The sequence below is a fragment of the Macaca mulatta genome, chromosome 2 (assembly GCF_049350105.2).
Source record: "Macaca mulatta isolate MMU2019108-1 chromosome 2, T2T-MMU8v2.0, whole genome shotgun sequence".
Classification (NCBI taxonomy): Eukaryota; Metazoa; Chordata; class Mammalia; order Primates; family Cercopithecidae; genus Macaca; species Macaca mulatta.
The window spans coordinates 125,695,405-125,714,378 of NC_133407.1; the positions used below are offsets into that span (position 1 = coordinate 125,695,405).

At 41.1% G+C, this 18,974-nt stretch overlaps 1 protein-coding gene across 2 annotated transcripts in view; it reads left to right on the plus strand.

Moving 5' to 3' along the window:
• The window catches only part of PTPRG (protein tyrosine phosphatase receptor type G), a 745,340-nt gene that overhangs the window by 562,627 nt on the left and 163,739 nt on the right, over positions 1–18,974 (plus strand). For both annotated transcript variants that reach the window (XM_015130516.3, XM_002802749.4), the window contains exon 6: positions 18,853–18,919. In XM_015130516.3, coding sequence (XP_014986002.3) covers positions 18,853–18,919 — 67 coding nt within the window. The remainder of the gene's footprint in view (positions 1–18,852; positions 18,920–18,974) is intronic.

Genomic DNA, 18,974 nt, shown 5'->3' on the forward strand with positions numbered 1-18,974 from the left:
TTTTTTTTTTTTTTTTTGAGATGGAGTATCACTCTGTCACCCAGGCTAGAGTGCAGTGGTGTGATCTTGGCTCACCGACTGCAACCTCTGCCTCCCGAATTCAAGTGATTCTCCTGCCTCAGCCTCCTGAGTAGCTGGGATGGCAGGTGTGTACCACCATGCCCAGCTAATTTTTGTATTTTTAGTAGAGGCGGGTTTCACTGTGTTGTCCAGGCTGGTCTTAAACTCCTGACCTCAAGCGATCCACCCACATCAGTCTCCCAAAGTGCTGGGATTACAGGCGTGAGCCACCCCGCCCTGCCAGTTACTACCACTTTCTAGCTATGCCTTTAGGCAAACATTTGTTCTCTCAAAGTCTTAATTGCTAGAGCTGTTATATGAGAATGATTGTTTGCTCTAACTCTCAAGGCTGTTGTAGATAAGGAGAAATAATGAATGTAAAGCACTAGTATAGTGAATGCTCCTTTATAAGCTCCTAGTAGATATTAACTATTATTATTTGAGGAACAGATTGCTTCTAGCATTTGAGGTAGACCTTTGCGAGTCCTACCTGGGCATTAGAGGCAGGGACTGCAGTCACTTTTGCTAAGTTTTCAGAGGTTCTGTTGGTGAAATGAAAGAGATCACAACTGGTATCGGGGTAACACCTGGAAACATTACCATGTCCCTAAGATGAGATGTATGTGCATTCATGTCTGTGAGTAGGGGTCCTGAAGAAATGGGAAAGAAAAACAGCGACTCAAACCTGAGGTGACTTCTCCAGTTTGGTGTCAGATGTCCATGCTTGATTCTTCTTCTGTGACGCTTTCTTTGGAGGTCACTTTGGGGCATATGTCTTCAGGTCTCTTTCGCCTTTCAGGGCAGACAATGTCACCTGAAGTTCTATTGATTATAGAGAATCGTATGTATCACAATTCATGGGGGAAAAATGATTCAAGTCTGAGAGTTGATTTAACTTTGGTCCTATTTGGGAAACCAGCTTCTTAGGTTTAGTTCAACATCTTCTTGTGCTCCTTAACCCAGGTCAGGATGAGACCAGGCTCCCAGAAGTTTGCTGAGAAATTCCATATTGGCATCTCCTGACCCCATCCAGCTCCACATGGGAGGAGAAGTAGATTAAAGATTAGCTGTGTAAGAATATGGCCTGTTCCTGTTACCCGCCACAGAGGAGTCCAGCTGTGGTCTGACAGCATCTGACACTGTGTCAGAAACACAGCAGCCAGCTGGAAACCGATCAGCACAAATCCACTTCCTGCCAGTCACCCTGGGTTGCTCTTTGCTGAAATGCTTACTATGATATATATAAATCCTTATTTATAGTTTAATCATTTATATATCTGATACAAATATGCCAAATTTGATATATACGCAGATCCAAATCATAAAATACACATACCAAATTATATATAAATAGATCAAAATTGACGTATGCAATATATCAACATTTGAATACAATGTGTTTTCAAAATGCAGATCACTTTTTCTGGTTCTAAAAACAATCATGCTTGTACAAATGTCAAGCAACACGAGGGTCTGTTAAGGAAAAGGGGATCCTACTGTCTGGAGGGAACCACTAAAGTTTGCCTTTCTGCTGTCAGAAGTTTTAAAAACACGTGTAAATATGTTACCTGAATAAAACGAAACTACTATAAAGTGATTTTGACCCTAGTCATATGTAATAATCATGTCTTGATGTTAGAAGATATAGATTTTCCTTAACCTTTTTAACTACTTCATAGTGTGACACTAAATGGTGATGCCATAATTTAAGTAGGTAACTAGGTAACTATTCATGGATTTATTAGAATAACTTCAGATGGTCATCCTCTGATAAACAATACTGATACGTTGTATTGATATGTTTATGCCCATATCCACTTATTCACATTATTGTTTAAAAGTCTTAGAAGTGGATTTCTGACCGGGTGCGGTGGCTCACACCCATAATGCCAGCACTTTGGGAGGCTGAGGTGGGCAGATCACCTGAGGTCAGGAGTTCGAGACCAGCCTGGCCAATATGGTGAAACTCCATCTCTACTAAAAATACTTGGATGTAGTGGCACGTGCCCATAATATCAGCTACTTAGGAGGCTGAGGCAGGAGAATCACTTGAACTTGCGAGGCAGAGGTTGCAGTGAGCTGAGATCGCACCACTGTACTCCAGCCTGGGTAACCGAGTGAGACTTTGTCTCAAAAGAGAGAAAAAAAAAAAAAAAAGCATAGATTTCGTTGGTTAACAAGTATACTCAGTTTTAATTTTGAAAGGCTGTTGTTCACGTAACTCCCTTAACCAAGTATACAGGTAATCAGTTGACCATATTCTCATTAACACAGGGCATTTTGTTGTTGTTGTTTAGGAGTCATTATTTTAACTCACAAGTTTCTTGTGCTTTTATGATATTCTTTCTCTTTCCTACATGTAGTAGCCAAAGTACTTCATATACTTCAGCTGTTTGAGTTCTGTGACAGAGTCAGTGAAAAGCAGAGTAAAGAATGTTAACCTCTAAACATACTAAGATAATTTTTAAAATGTGTTTACTTGTTTATTTGATACAGGATCTTGCTCTGTCTCTGAGGCTGGAGTGCATTAGTGCAATCATAAGTCACTGCAGCCTCGAACTTCTGAGCTGAGGCAATCCTCCCATCTCAACCTCCTGAGCAGCTAGGACAGGTACATGCCACCTTGCCCTACTAATTTTTAATTTTTATAGAGACAGGGTCTCACTATGTTGTCTAGGCTGGTCTTGAACTCCTGGCCTCAAGCAATCCTCCCACCTCAGCCTCCCAATGTGCTGGGATTACAGGCAGAAGCCACCACACCCAGCTATAAAAGTATTAATAACTATTTTTTAAAGCCCCAAACAAATATGATAATTTACATTCTTGGGCCAGTATTTATTGACATAGTTTTGCTAAACTGGGATTCAACTGACTGTTGCAATTGTACAGAGGCACAGTTAAAGCTTATAGATTTTCAGGTCATCAGAAAAATAGAGATTTTCAGGGCCTCATCACGTTTTTCTCATCTCTTATCTTCCTACCTCTTGATCCATACCCGAGTGACCTGACTACCAACCAGACAGAGTTTTCATCTCCCTCAGGTTTCATGGAAGGTGGTGCACAGAGTATCTAAAAATCATAGATAACCTTCCTATTGGTTTATCTTCTCAACATTAATGCAGATGACTAGAAATCACACATGAAAAAATCTCTTTCCCTTGGGTGATTTAAAGAGTGTTTATCTTTGGTGCAGACTCTCAACTAAAATTTTTTCTGGTAACATGTATCAAGAGGTTTTCAAGGGTTGGGGAATATAAGCAGGTAGGTTACCACTCTGAAAAGTGATTGATAATGGAGAAAAGACTGTGAAACTCATGTTTGCTCTTTACTGACAGCCAAACCCAAAGAGAATTAATATGTCACTTCTATATCTGCTTGAAGTTAGTATTATTAATTTCTATTATCTCAGAATTTCAACTTACAGAGTATAACTGTGCCAGGCACCATATAGATTGATCCAAGGCACATTCTTTTTTTTTTTTTTTTTTTTTTTTTTTTTGGAGACAGGGTCTCACCCTCTCGTCTAAGCTGGAGTACAGTGGCACTAATTTTTGTATTTTTTGCGGAGACAAGAGTTTGCCATTTTGCCCAGGCAGGTCTTGAACTCTTGGGCTCAAGGGATCCACCTGCCTTGGCCTCCCAAAGTGCTAGGATTACAGGGGTGAGCCACCACTCCTGGCCCCAAAGCACATTCTAGTAGTGGGAAAGAATATAATTACAAGGGTTGCTCAAAAAATAAGTTTACTATGATGTTTTTAATTTGCCAGTCAAGGTTTCAGTATATTGAAAGCAACTTTTTCAATTACAGTAATAACCAGGATTTGGGGGTGTTTATTCGATAAGTGGATTATTGTAGCAACTCTCATGACAGCTGTAAGAGCTTTATTGTCAGTGTTGTCTTGATTTCAGAATTGGGGGGAATTGAGTCTCAAGGAGGTGAAGTTACTTGCCCAATGTCAGCCAGCTAGCCAGAGCCCAGAACCCAAACCGGAAGGTCTGCCCAACTCTTAAAGTCCTTGCACTTGTCGATGAGGTTCTGCTGACTCCCATTGTCATAGGACAGATTGAAAATCCATCTAGTATCAGATAGGCCTTTTAGTATCCTTTGGAGAAAGTTAAAATTCAACACGATTGCTGTGGTGCCTCCTTTCCTGAAATGTTACACCCTACTCTGATGTGCTTTATTGGCTGAAAATCTTCTTTCCATAAACTGCATCAAGTTGGTGATGCTTTATGCAACAGAAAGAGAAAAAATTTACCATAAACACAGCAAATCATTGGATAAATCAATCTGGGTATTTTCACATAATGATATTCTCTACAGTAATAAAAATGAACTCCTACTACTTGGACAAACATGGGTGAATCTCACAGATACAATGACGAGTGAAAGAAGGTGAGACAACATTCTGGTGTATGTTTCCATTAATACATATGGAATATGGGGCTATCAACTGGAGGGTCTTAAGGAAGCCTTCTAGAGTTCTGGAAATTTTTGTCTTCATCTGGCTGAGGTCGCGTGGGTGTATACAGATGTGAAAATGCTTCTAACTATATACTTAACATTTGTGTAGCTTAGTGGTTTTCGTTACACCTCAATGAAAAATTAAGATAACAAGCAAATCACAATATGCATTTCATCTGGGACCTCCATGTCTAATGGGAAGACCATTTTAAACTAAGGACCTATGAGTTTTAGAATTGTTTCCTAGTGAGACTTCTTACACGTCACCCAGCTTACAAGTGGGTCAGTGACCTGACAGTCTTGAGGAGCTAATGCACAGGCACCAATTTATATGTCACCATATCCATACGCTAAAACACACATACTGCATTCACTAGAGAGTTCTTCAGGGCTCTGTGTCTTTACTTTCCGTGACACTTGCATGAGAACATGTACTCTGAGGCTTCTGCTTTATTAGAACCTGGTCACCCAATTATTATTCAAAAGGACCATCTTTAGTCATTATAGAGGCTTAAATTATGTTTAAGGAGGCAATGAAGCATGCAATATATTTCACAAAGGTTTCGCCTGAAAATGTATGAATAAAGTTTGAGAATTTAAAGGGGACTTTTCCCAGTTAGCTCACAGACTGCTTTAATTCTGTATTTTGTTCTGCCAACAGAATCATAAGGCACTGTGCCTTATATAAATGTTGAACTTTGCATATTTAACATTCTAAAGTAACTCTCACGTTTCTCAGAGCATGCTTAGTCTTTGAAATTACATTTGCAGGGATACCAAGATCTGATTAACACAACACCTGTAAAAAGCTGTTTCTAAATTTTTGGAGATTTTCGTGTGATGTTTACAGGTGTGGTTCATTTACTGTGCCATAAAACTTGTGCAGTTTTTCATCATTAGAAGCCTCTCTGGTTGGTAACAACTGTCAATCTATCAGTCATTGCGCAAAGATATTTTGAAGGCTTACTGAGGAGGAGGCATCGGGTTTCCTATTGCAGTATGTCTTCAAACAAAACAAAGCTCATAGTCTGGTTGATACAGTATTAGAACTGTGGCTACTAATATCAAAATTACACAATTCACAGGGTTTGAGCACCTGATTGGCAGAAAAAAATCATTTTCTTTTGTCTGTGCTTTTGTTTGTCTAATAGATACATTTGCAGTACAATACATCCTGGTGTAATTGTTGGCACTTATTAGGTGCTTAGTAAGTATTTGTTGAATGTATGAATTAGTGGTTGAATTAATGAATAGGTGGATGGATGGAGTTTAGCACTGATCATTTTAACAGTAATGTTTACTGTTCAGTAATTTCATCATTGAATTCTTCCCATGTGCCTGGCATTGTGTGAATTATTTTACGTGGATTGTCCCACTGGCCTCTCTCAGCCCTCTGAGGAAAGTACAGCCCTAAGAGGAAAGTATTTTTACTATCTCCATGTTCCAGACTGAAGAATCTGAGGCTTAGGACAGTTAAGTAATTTGTTTGTGTAAAACTGGAATTGGCAAACTTTTTCTATAAAGGGCCAAAGGGCCAGATCATAATATTTTCGACTTTGCAGGCCACGAGATCTCTGTTCCAACTGCTTGATTGTGGTTTTGTAACACAAAAACAGCCACCAATGATACGTAAATGAGTGGACCTGGCTGTGTTCCAATAAATGTTTATTTACAGATGCAGTCTGTGGGTGGGATTTGCCTTGGTGGTCATGGCATGCTGGCCCTTGTCACACCTCATCCGTGGTAGAAGTGTAATTTGAACCAAGGCAACCTGACTTGGAAGACCGAGTGTTTAACCAGTTAGGAGCAAATTCTGCACTTGATCTTAGCCAAAAGGCCGAGAATTGATACGAGCAAATTCTGAGCTAGAAAAAGGAAAAAGGCTAGAAACTTGCTTTAGAAGTTCTTGTTAATAATGATAACTATTATTTTTTAAATTTTATATTTCTTGCTTTTGCCTTTTCCTCCTAATTCCATACCACTTTTCAGTCATGGATTAAAAGAAAATAAAAACAAATCCCACCACAATGTGATAATCCCCTGGTCTGTATAGAGTGGAAAAATAATGCCTGTGTCACAGGCATCTTTTCATTTTACCCCTGCAGAACCACCCAGGAAGTGTGCGTCATTGTCCACTTGCCCATAGTGATTAAAGTCACTTACCTCAGGTCACACAACCAAGACTTGGATCACATTTTTTGGACATAAATCCCAGAACTCTTTGAACTCTCTAGATACCCTGGTTAAAGTCTTCTTTTAGCTTCGTCCCCCTTACGTCTTTTCCCTGCTTCACCTCTTTAATAGCTACCTCCTATTCTTCTGGGAAGCAAACATCTTGTTAGCACCAGCTCTCTGTTGGCACTAAGGTAGAGCTGGGAATATGAAACAAACTAAATAAAGGGCAAGCCCTGCCCTCAGGGAGCTTCTGGTCCAGTCAAGGGAGCAGATGTCTAAACAGTTAATTACAATGAAGGGTAGGAAGTGCTGGAGAAAGGATATGTTATTCCCATGATACCCAGAGGGTGTGAGGATTTCTGACCTGCTTAAACTTCAAGGACTCTCCAGCCTGGATTTCCTCAGCTGACGCAACCAGTTGGGCTGTACCCTGAGCTTCAGGAATTGACAAACTGAGACTGGTGCCAGGAAGGAACTAAGTGGAGTACTGAGTTAGCAAACATTTGGAATGAGCCAGGGAAGGCCTCCTGTAGGAGCCACATTGAGCTGAGCCCTGACGACTGAGAACTTGCCCTGCAAAGAGCTAAGGAATGAGCAGCCTAGTCAGTGGGAACAACGGGGGCAAAGGCCTGGAGGCAGTGAAATGCTCAGAGTATTTGAGGAAGAGGAAGGAGGCCCAGGAGTCCTGTAGGGAACCATGGAAATCCTGGAAGAATCTAGAGGTCTGCTGGGCCCAGATCTGGGAGAGCTTTTACGCTGTCATGGGTTGTGATTGGTTTTATTTATTTTTATTTTTTATTTATTTTTAAAATTTTATTTATTTATTTATTTTTGAGACAGAGTCTTGCTTTGTCACCCAGGCTGCAGTGCGGTGGTGCAATCTTGGCTTATTGCAAACTCCACCTCCCGGTTCAAGCAATTCTCCTGCCTCAGCCTCCCGAGTAGCTGGGACTACAGGCATGCACCACCACGCCTGGCTAATTGGTTTTTTTTTTTTGTATTTTAGTAGAGGTGGGGTTTCACCGTGTTGGCCAGGATGGTCTCGATCTCCTGACCTTGTGATCTGCCCACCTTGGCCTCCCAAAGTGCTGGGATTACAGGTGTGAGCCACCGTGCCCAGCCAGATTTATTTTTAAAAGCTCATTCTGACTCAGTGGTTCTCATCCCTACCTGCACATCAGAATCATCCAGGGAGCTTTTCAACATCCAGATGCCCAGGCCACACCCTCAGGTCAATCAGAATAGTGTTTCATCATTGTTGTAGTCTACTTTTGTTTTTAGTTTTTTGGGTTTTTTTTTTTTTTAAGCTGATTAAAGATGATTCCAGTGGGCAGCCAGGGTAAAACAACTACTGGTCTATTAGGCAGAGAAGGAATTGGAGGGTACAGCAGAGAAAGCAGGCAACCCAGTTAGGTCAGGCTTCTAGAAGTGGTTTAGGTACAAGATGGTGTTGATCCAGGATACGGTTAGACCAGAGGAACTGCAGAGAAGTGGTGGTCAGATTCAAGATGCGTTTAGGAGCTAGAATCTTCCAGACTTTCTGGGCGGCAAGAAAGGAAGTGAGTGGGTTAAGAAAGGAGTGGAATCAAAATAATTCCTAGGTATGGGGATTTAGTCTGCTGGATGGAAAAATGTTAAAATTGTATTAAAATAAAAGATTGAAGGCCAGGTGCAGTGGCTCACACCTGTAATCCCAGTGCTTTGGGAGGCCAAGGTGGGTGCGTCACTTGAGGTCAGGGGTTCGAGACTAGCCTGGCCAACATGGCGAAACCCCGTCCCTACTAAAAATACAAAAATTAGCCAAGTGTGGTGGCATGCACCTGTAATCCCAGCTACTGGGGAGGCTGAGGCAGGAGAATTGCTTGAACCCACAGGTGGAGGTTGTAGTGAGCCAAGATTGCGCCACCGCACTCTAGCCTGGGTGACAGCAAGACTCGGTCTCAAAAGATTGGAAGATGAAAGATTGGGGTGTGGGTAGAGGATTGTGATTGGCTGAATTTAGTTCAGGACTCCAAAATGATTGATCTGTCTGTAACCAGAAGTGGGAGTGTTTTTGGAACTTTGTGTGTTCCTGGTTGGGTACCAGCAGGGCATGCCTGCCTCTTTGGGGGAAAGAATGGCTTATAGCTACAGTTTTTAAGGATCTTAGATGTGTTAGTAACTGTGCTAAATACTCATTTAATCCTCTTAACAACCCTATGAGGTTTTTTAGGGGGGTGATCTCAACATTACATATGAGGAAGTTGAGGCACAACTAGATTGTAATTCACTTTGCTGTGACCAAACAACTGCTTAGTAGAAGAGCTGGGCTGTGAATCGGGTTTCAGAAACCCTGTACTTAACCACAACACTTGTCTTACGTACCCAGCTTGCAGTTTAAAATGAGCTCATCGTGTTCACCTACAGGAGATCCATCTGCGCTTTTTCTATGGAGTTACTTATTCCCAGGTTACTGTCAATGGCAGTTTTCATAAGATAAGCCTCTTCCTGGCTAAATGTTACCTACACCACCCTCTCCCCTACTGGGACCATTTTTTCCCAACCGAACTGCTGGAAGAATTGAAAGATCCTGAGCACAGTTGCTTAAATAAGTAGACTACATGCTCTGTGAAGAAATCATATTATTTTCTCAGAGGAGAGAGAGTTGGCCCAGTGAGGCAATGATTGCTGGGAACAAACTTTCTGGTTTTCCATTTTGTTCTGCTACAAATGGCACATTCTATCAATCAAGGCCTGCTGGGAAAGATTTTGTCTTTCCTCGTTGCAGTTTAATTTTATCCTCCGTTGAACTCAGGTGCATGTTAAATACAAAGCCAAACTCTTCAGTTAGCATTAATCTATGTCCTCCTCGAGACGGGGCTGGATTTTGTTTAGACTGCCTCTTACTAGAAAGGAATTTCCCTAATTTGTGGATTTTGAGATGTTTGTCCACTTAAACAAGCTATCCGTAACCCCCCACCCAGAAAAAACATAGCTTAACTGAGACCCTTAAATCATGCTCCAATGGCTTTAACAGTAGCCCCCTAAACACAATTTTCACTGGTTTGTCTGTGAATTAAGTACAATGTTTAGATGAGTTAGCTGGTTTATTTCATTGAGGATGATGACAAGGAGCTTAAGTTTCTCTTGTAGTATCAGGCAGCAAACCCCTTCCATGAGCCCATGGTTTAGAAGGGAAAGACCTGTGAGGTATTACTTAGGAGAGTGAATTGATGCTTAATCAGTCTTCAGAGACTACATTATGAGAGCAATCATTCAGTGCTTCTAAGGAAGCACAGAGTAAAACTACCCCCTCTTAAAAGAAAAAAAAAAAAACAGTGGGGTATGTAATTAGTTTGCACTTAATTGCTGTGGATTTGAAACAGCAGCTGCCCATGCCACTGCATTACGCCCTGTGCCTTGTTCAGTGGCACCTTTCACTTAGGTTCTGTGCTGCAATTAATTGGTTTTCTATATTTGTTTAAACATAAAAGCTACCGAAAATTCTATATCCCAGAATTGATTATCGATGTTTATTTGCTCCATTTGGGGTTTGCTGATTCTTTTTGCCAAGTTTTCTTGGTTGGAACTTGGATTCTAAACAAACTGCTTCTTTTCAAACTCTAGAAACAGTGACATAGCAGCTGAGGTCCATGAGAGACAAGAACTCATCTAAAAGAAGGGGACTGCCCTTTGATAGTTGATGCAGCAGTGTAAGGAAAATGGTGATGTGTGCGTTCCTTACAGAAGCCAGGGCCCCCAACCCCTCTGTGGGAGCTAGAACTAGATCATCAGCTCTATGAGGGCAGAGCACTGGGATTTGTTCAATGACATATTCTATTCTGCTACTCAGTTCTTGGCATACGGTTATCTACTGCTATGGAGCAAATTACTACAAACTCAGCAGCTTAGAACAACACACATTTACCATCTCGCAGTTTCTGTGTGTCCTCAGATTCAAGGTTTCTCACAAAGCTGCAATCAAGGTGTCAACTGGGACTATGATCTCATCCGAAAGTTCAACTGGGGAATGATTCACTTCTGATTTTACTTAGATTGTTGGCAGAACCCAGTTCCTCAAGGGCTATTTGACTGAGGAGCTTCTTAGCTGTTGGCCGAAGGCCACCGTCAGTTCCTTTTGGCATTATCATAGCTCACTGTAACCACTAACTCCTGGGCTCAAGCTATCCTCCCATCTCAGCCTCCGGGGTAGCTAGAACTACAGGTGTGCACCACCAAACACTGGCTAATTTTTAAAATTCTTTTCTAGAGATGTTGTGTTGCCCAGCTGGTCTCAAACTCCTGGCCTCAAATGATCCTCCTGCCTCAGCCTCCCAAAGTGCTGGAATTACAGGCGTGAGCCACTTCGCATGGCCAGAATCTTTCGTAACATTGCTTTTGCCTTATTCTACTGAATAAAACTAAGCCACTAGATCTAGCCCACCCTCAAGGGAAGGTGATTACATAAGGGTCTGAATACCTGGAGTCAGGGGTCTTTGGAGGATCATCTTAGAGTTAGCCCATCACAGCCTGCAGTAGACACTCAGTACATACTGGTTGAATCAATGAGCTTAAGGAGCCAGTGCTTATAATTTGGGCTGAGGGCCCATAACATTGTACCCCCCGTCACCTTTTTAATAACTATAAAGGAGTATTTAAGGTCACTTAGGTCATTTTAACATTCTACATATGATACCTACATGATATTTACATGGTCTTCCCCCATTCCTAATAATGCAAAATGATAATCTTACCTACTCCTATGGAGGGACATTTTTTCAACAGAAGGATCAACCTGGCAACCTCTTTGATCCAATGTGCCTTGTCTCTTATATTTTTCATGCTGCATACGTGATAGGAAATTAAAGGCATCCCCACTCAGTGTTTTCTGGATTTCGAGTCTTTTGTAAATGGAGTACCCCTGAGCAGCTTTTTGCTTCCAGGGAATGAAAAAACAAGGGTAAGAGTTCACATCTAATGTGTTTTGGTTGAAGTAACTTGCTACATGTGAAAACAGCCGGCTCTGCCTTCTCCACTAAGCCTTTGATATTGTTGGGGCTTTTCAGTGCATGGCGAGATTATTAACAAGGGAAAGTCAAAGTTGTCCAGCACTGCCACACAAAATCAGGAGAAACTTGCAGGCAAGTCACTGAACCTGAAATAAGCTGCTTTTGCCCCAGGCTTCCCCAGATCTCATACCTTTTACTTTATTTTATTTTATTTTATTTTTTTAAATTCAAAGGTCATGACAATATCTGTGTGAAATAGTGTGCATTGTAGCTTAAGACTCTAGGTCATGCTTTGCAAAGCTGGAATTTCTGTTTTGCTTCTCTCCAGTTCAGGAGCAGCCTACACTTTGAGAAGACTGGAAAGGGTAGGACAGACAGGTTCTGGGACCCCTGCTTGGAATGTTGTAAAGCCTTTCCCAACACCTTCTTGACTCTGAAACACAGTGCATCAAAAAGACAGAAGGACAAAAATCACCATGCAGCCCCTATGGGAGTACCATTTGCCAAGCACCCCAGCCATCCCACTTCCTCCCTCTCTTCTGCTCTGGCTTTGAAATGGTGTGTTGGGTGAATCTGAAGCCAGAGGAAATGGAATTGTATGCCCACCCCAGGACAGTTTGATCCTCATGAAAATGAGAAATCGCCTGTATTGACAATCTGCAAGACTGCGCCTGGCAAGATCTGTCATTTTGTACGGATTTGCTACCAGCCTTGCTGTCGCCCTACGGGGATTGGTTTTTCCAGTAATGCACTCTTCCAAGCCAAGTCTGACAATGAGATGGTAAACGCTCTGGTGGGTTTTGGAGGCAGGGTCAGGGGGCCAGAGAATGGTCAGTTTAAGTAGATCAAAAGCACAAAATTCATTTCCTCAAGTGGCCTTCTCTGACCACATATCTCAATTCTCTGGAGATGAATAACCTGTGAATTAAGTAGTTTCCATTAATATTATGAATTAACAGTAAGTAAACCGTGTCCGTGCTCAAGCTGCATTTGAAGGGGGGAGGGTGAATCCTATTAGCATTTATAATTGTGTTTCCTTTTCATATTAATCCCTTCCCAAGCCTGAGGAATTAGGAGTTTTCTCATCTGCCAATGGAAACCAGTCCCAGGAGTCTGTCCCTGTCAAATCCTGGAAAATAGATGATGATACAGGGCCATACCTTTCGCTTCAGACAGGGGCTCTTCTGTGAGAAGCCTCGGTTATATTTTGCATATCTGTTAGATTAGGCTTAATGTGTGATCCTGGAATTTAGTAGTTGCATTTAAAGCAATTCCCTAGACCAGGAATCCACACTTATTTACTCATCTTTATCGGAATTTCATGAAAAGTCCTTAAGGTTTACAGAGCTCCTTTTTCCCTTGCCATGCATCACTCTGAATTGTGTCTCTGTATTCCTCTCTGACTTATTTCATGGCAGTTTGGGATGCCACATGTGCCAACACCTCTGATTCCGCTTTTTGTAATATCCCATTGCAGCAGTGATAGTTAGGAGACACTAGAAAATGATGTTGGAATGTCAAAAGGGAAAAACTACATTTCTGTATCAGAAACTAAGACCATTGGCTATACAAGAAGGAAAGTAATATTTGTGAAGACTAAAAAGAAAAGTCAGGAAAAGAAAAGTGTTTTCAATATAGCTCAGTGGTTAGTGGTTTCATGCTAAAATTGTCTTCTTGAACCTATATAGCCACATTTCCTAAATTATTGCCAAGTGTTTAACTTACTAATAAAAGAAGCCGGGCAGTGATCTCTCTCTGGGTAAGGGCTAACCAAAATGCAGGGATGCAAAATAATGAAGTTATAAATGCTTTGTGACAGCAACATGAACAAAAATCTGGTTAGTGGTCACTAGGATGTTGAAGTCAGAATGAGAGAAACTACAGCATCCTTGCCACAAGGCTCTTTAGGTAAGAGCCACGGAAGGAGGGGAGATTCAGATGTGAAACCAAACATCCTGAGAAGTGCTTGCCCTTGTGCTAATACAACGATTAGCTTCTGAAGACACAGTTACCTGCTAACTGCTGGGGTGGGTGAGTCCTCTTCTCCGCAATTCAGGAAGGCCATGTGGAGTTTCTGGTCCTGCCGTTTGTCACTATCCTCTGCAGCCATGGTTAATGGTGTAGCCATTCACCCTCAGCATGCATAAATCCTTTTTCCCACAAGAGGATATTGGCTGGGTGTAATGTTTATGGTACTGAAGGAGCAGCTGGTGGTATCGGATTCAAGGCAAGTAGGTTGTCTTGATCATCCTATTTAGCAGATGGCTAGGACTTGACAGAGAGACAATTATTAGGATCCAACTCAAGGGCCAAATGGCATGGGGGCAGTAGAAGTAAATGGCAGCACATATCTGAACGCAGGCACATGTCATCTGATGGGGTCTCTCTGCTTCCTTTTCATTTTACTTCAAGCAAGAGTAAACACAGGCCCTCCTGTAGAGCCTCCAGATAAACATATCTCTAGAGATTATTGATAGCGTGGCTACTAATTTGATCATTACGTGGATCCTTATGGTGAGCTATTAATTGGAAAGAAAATGTTACGAAGTTTAGATTCCATGAGCATTTATGTGAATTTGGCCTTTAGCCCAAACCTACGTTTCATGGTTTTCTGTATTGTCAGTGTCTCTATATACTTTGGTTATATCTAAAGACACTGAAAAGCTTTAATTCAGAGCCCTCTGTCGAGTTTGTGTGCCATCCTTTTGAAGATGACTAATGCCACGAAAGCTGCTCTGAAGTGGAAGTGCCAGGAGCGAAGTTTTGCAATGAGAGTATGAACTCTGCAGGGAAAGGGGGTGGGTGTCTGTTTCTTCTAGTCCATTTTAAGCTCATTTGTGCAATTGCTGCCTTCTCCATATTACTGCATAACTCCTTTGATCTTAAAGTGGAAGGAAGCAAATTTCAAGAGCCAGGATCACTTCTCATGTGGCTTTAAAAGGAACAGCATATTACAAAATTGAGTGGATGTCAAATAAAACATAAATTTGGATCTTTTGAAATTTGAACTCAGAGAGGTATTACTTTCAGAGCCAAGCACGTTGACAAGCTCAGGGATAAATTTCATTTGTTTGTCATTCATTTAAATTCGAGTGTTTAGGTCAACTTGTTGCCCAGTGTTATTTGTCCTTTATTGGATGTGGCATTTGTACCCAGCATTATACTATAAGCTTTAAACGTTTAATCCTCATGACAACATTATAAGACTGTATCCCCATTTCACAGACAAGGACACTAAAGCTCAAATCATCCATACCTGACTCAGAATTCCATATTTTCCCCATGCCTGGCCTCCTCCATCCTAGACGAAGAATAAAATGTAAACACAGGTTGCTAATACAGCCCTCTTCACTGTTGTCATATTTAAAAACTGCCAAAATTGCTTAGCTTATGCCCATGAATTTTTTTTAAGTGGGAAATTGATTGAAACAGTGAGTGAAAGGGATTATTTCAGTTAGGGTTGTGCCTTACTGGAACAAATTCACTTATTAGCATGCTCTTTGGATTCCCCATCCTGAGTTTTAGAACCAAGACATAGACCAGAGGATGAGCTCAGTATTATTAGTAAGTTACTTTGACCAGCTAATAATCTTCATTTTCTCTCCTTTTCTCCTCGTTCATCTTCTCAACGCCAGCCATATTAACCACCAATGAAGACAATGGGAGCTGAATGGTTGTTGTCGAAGGCTTGACATTTATGCAGTTGTTTAGAATCTGGGGTCAGGTTCCTGAGCTCAGATGAGGTGAGGTCTGAGTATCAGACACGGAGAAGCTGTAATCAGAAGTGACCAAAAATTGAACCTGGACTAAGTTGACTGGTTGTTTTCCTTTTGCATAGCCTACAAATATTATTGGTGTGTGTCAGTCATGGAAGATTAGAAACACTGTGTTTGAGCCTTCATATTATCAGATGAGACTAAATGCATTAAAAAGTTCCTGTCCTGGTCTTTTTTGTGCTGCTATCACAGAATACCACACTGGGTAATTTATAATGAACAGAAATTTATTTGGGTAATGGTTCTGGAGGCTGAGAAGTCCAAGAGAATGGCCCTGACATCTGGCAAGGCTTTTTTGCTACATCATAACCATGGCAACGCATATCACATGAACAAGAGAGAGAATGTGAGAGAGCAGGAGGGGATTGCAAGGGGGCCAAACTCACTTTTATAACAAATTCTCTCTGGCAGTAATGATGATAATCTATTCATGAGGGCAGAACCCTCATGACCTAGTCACCTCTTAAAGGTCCTGCTTCTCAACACTATTGCTTTGGGAATTAAGTTTCCAACACATGAAATGTTGGGGATGCATTCAAACCATAGTGGTCCCCCGAGTGTAAAATATTCCCTCTCGTTCAGGATCCAAGATCAGAGTATCTGATAAATGTTGCCATGGTAGAGAAGGGATAACACCTTTTTGGAGGAGCACATGAGTTGATCAGGTGGCCAGCAAATGCTTTATCTTGTGATGTGGAATATTACTGGGAAACTTTTAAGACATACCATAAGCAAGATACATTGCTTTAAAAAATTGTTGTTATCATAGCCTATTTCCCATTTTTTATTATTGCATACAACTCATAGAAACTCTAATGGCTAAATTTTGCTGTGTACCAAATGATTCCAGTTAGTTAAATCGTTTTATGGGTCAGTAGGTTGGCTGGTCAGTTCTGGGTATGGCCAGTTCAGCCCATCTCTGTGGACTGCAGATGGTTCCACTGAGGGTGGATGGTCTCAAATGGACTCACTCACCTGTCTGGTGGTGGTAGGCTGGTGAGTCTAGAAGAACGTTAGCTAGAACTACCTATGTCTACTCCTTGTAATCGCTCATCCTTTAATAGGCTAACTTGGAATTCTTCACTTGATGTCAGGATTCCAAAGAATCCAAGTGTTTTATGAGCTTGTGTCTGCATCATGTTCACTAAAATTCACTAAAGCAAGACATATGGACAAGCCCAATTTCAAATAATGGAGTAATTGGTGTACACTTTTCATAGAGGAGGGCAAAGTCAAGTTATAAAGGTGCATGTAACAGGGATAGAGGGAATTTGTGGCCATTTTGTCATTTCTCACAGATATTAGAGTAACTGCAGGTAGTTAAGCTGGCATCTCCATACTGAATCAAAGGGACCATCTTTTTGTCTATAGCTTGAATTTGATATGGAATCATTCTCTGGGATCCTTATTTTATTCTATTCTGGCCTCTTGAAACTTGACCACATTTACTGGTTAGGTTCTCCTCTCTTGTATTCCTGAGCTGTAATTCCATTTTTGACCAGGTTTTAAAATTTTGATCAATTACTTGCTATGGTACAAATACAATGTTTCTTCTAATGCAGGTTTAATTTGGTGTATTCTGTGCATGGTTACCTTTCAAGAATGTTTCATGCTTCAGTCCCTGGCTTGAGCAGCTTCTCAGGCAATTTGGAGGCACACTTATGCCAACTCCCAGAATTCCACCTTTATGATCTGATACACTGGGTTCCTATTCACTGATTTTTTTTTTTTTTTTTTTTTTTGGTATCTGTAGTGTTTACAATGCAGTAGCAAACTCCACATATTTTATTAGTCTATAAACACAATCCTGTACTTAATAGCATCTGTATTCTGAATTGAGGCTCTAGACATGAAGATGTAATCACTATTAACTCATAGAGCATCTAATGAGGGCTTCTAACCGTCAACCTCTGCACCATTGACATCTTAGCCAGATAAGATGTTGTGGAGAGCTATTCTGAGCATTATAGGATGTTTAGCAGCAGCCCTGGCCTCTACCTTGATGTCAGTAGCCCCTCCCCTTGTCATTCCCCTCCCACTGCTATGTGACAACCAAAATTGTCTCCAGACATGGTCACATGTCCCCCTGGTAGGGCAATATCTCCCCCATTTGAGAACCACTGCTCTCTTCTGGAGACGCTGAGGCTTAGGAGAGCTGGAAGTGTGTGGAGTGTGTGTTACTGTCAGAGAGGACACACGAGGAACAGCAACCCAACAGGGAAAATTTGTAAGAGTAGAAAGGAATGTGGAAAATTTTCAGTCACCTTAAAATTCATTCTAGGGGTGTCTCTTGATTCCTCTGAATCGACCTGAAAGCATCAAATTGGATTGAGCTACAGAGTGAAAGTTTCATCAATATCTCAACTTCATTATGTGAGAAGTGGATTATATATAAATACTACCAATGAGGGATGGGGGGAGCTATGCTGGCCGTAGATAATAGATTTTTGAAAAACTATTTATTTTGGAAAGACTTAAATATACATAAAAGTGAAGAAAATTGTAGAATGACCCATCCTATACCCACCACCCAAGGTCATAAATGATTGATTCAGGTCAATCCTGTGGCATGTATACCCCACTCACTCCCCCTGCTGTTCACTCTTGGATTATTTTGAAACAAATTCAAGATGTCATTTCATTTCATTTGTAAAAATCTCTGTATGTCTAAAAGAAAGTATTTGAAAGCCAAAATTGTAATATGCTGCTAGAATTTTAATCTTCTAGAATGGGCAAGAATGAGGAGTTCTGCTGAGTAGTATTAGAAAGTTAAGGGAAAGAAGAGATGGGAGGAAGACTGAAGAGGCTTGGCTTTTGAGGGGGATTAAAAACCCCAGGAGGAAATGAGGGTGGGAGACACTGTCTCTTCAAGCTTCTCTCCCCTCTTCTTTTGCTTTCCATAAATTTTAGAATATGTGATTTTTCACAAGGGACTGGGATCCTTACGAAGGAGAATAGGCTGGTAGGAAACAGATTCATTTTCTAAAAAGAAGGGAAAAACATAATCACCAGAAAATGTTGAAATCTTCCCTCAATGATGAATTGCTCTCTTATGACTTTCAATGACTTTTTAGCCTATTGGACCTACTTTTAATAAAACAAGGCAAGAAGAAAATCTTGCAGTTGCTCTTTAAGATTTTCCTTGGACTATAGTATTTGTCTCCTGTTATAATGTATTCTGAGAAGTTTCTTTTGATTTAGACTTCCTCACTTGATTTTATGATGTCATAAATCTCCTGAATTTGGTGAGAGCCATGTTGTATGTGAGAACTAAGCAGCTTGCTAGATAACATCTACTCCCCCCTCCCTTCTCTTTAGAAGATTAAACTGAGACTGTTGTGCCTGATGCCAGAATAGATTTAACCAATCATGTTTCCTTTACATGTAGGTCAGTCCGAGGGACAATTCTGCACTGGATCCTATTATCCATGGGTTGAAGGGTGTTGTACATCATGGTAAGTATGCCACATACACTTCCTTTTGCTGGGAGGTGAAGGGCTCAGATCTCTA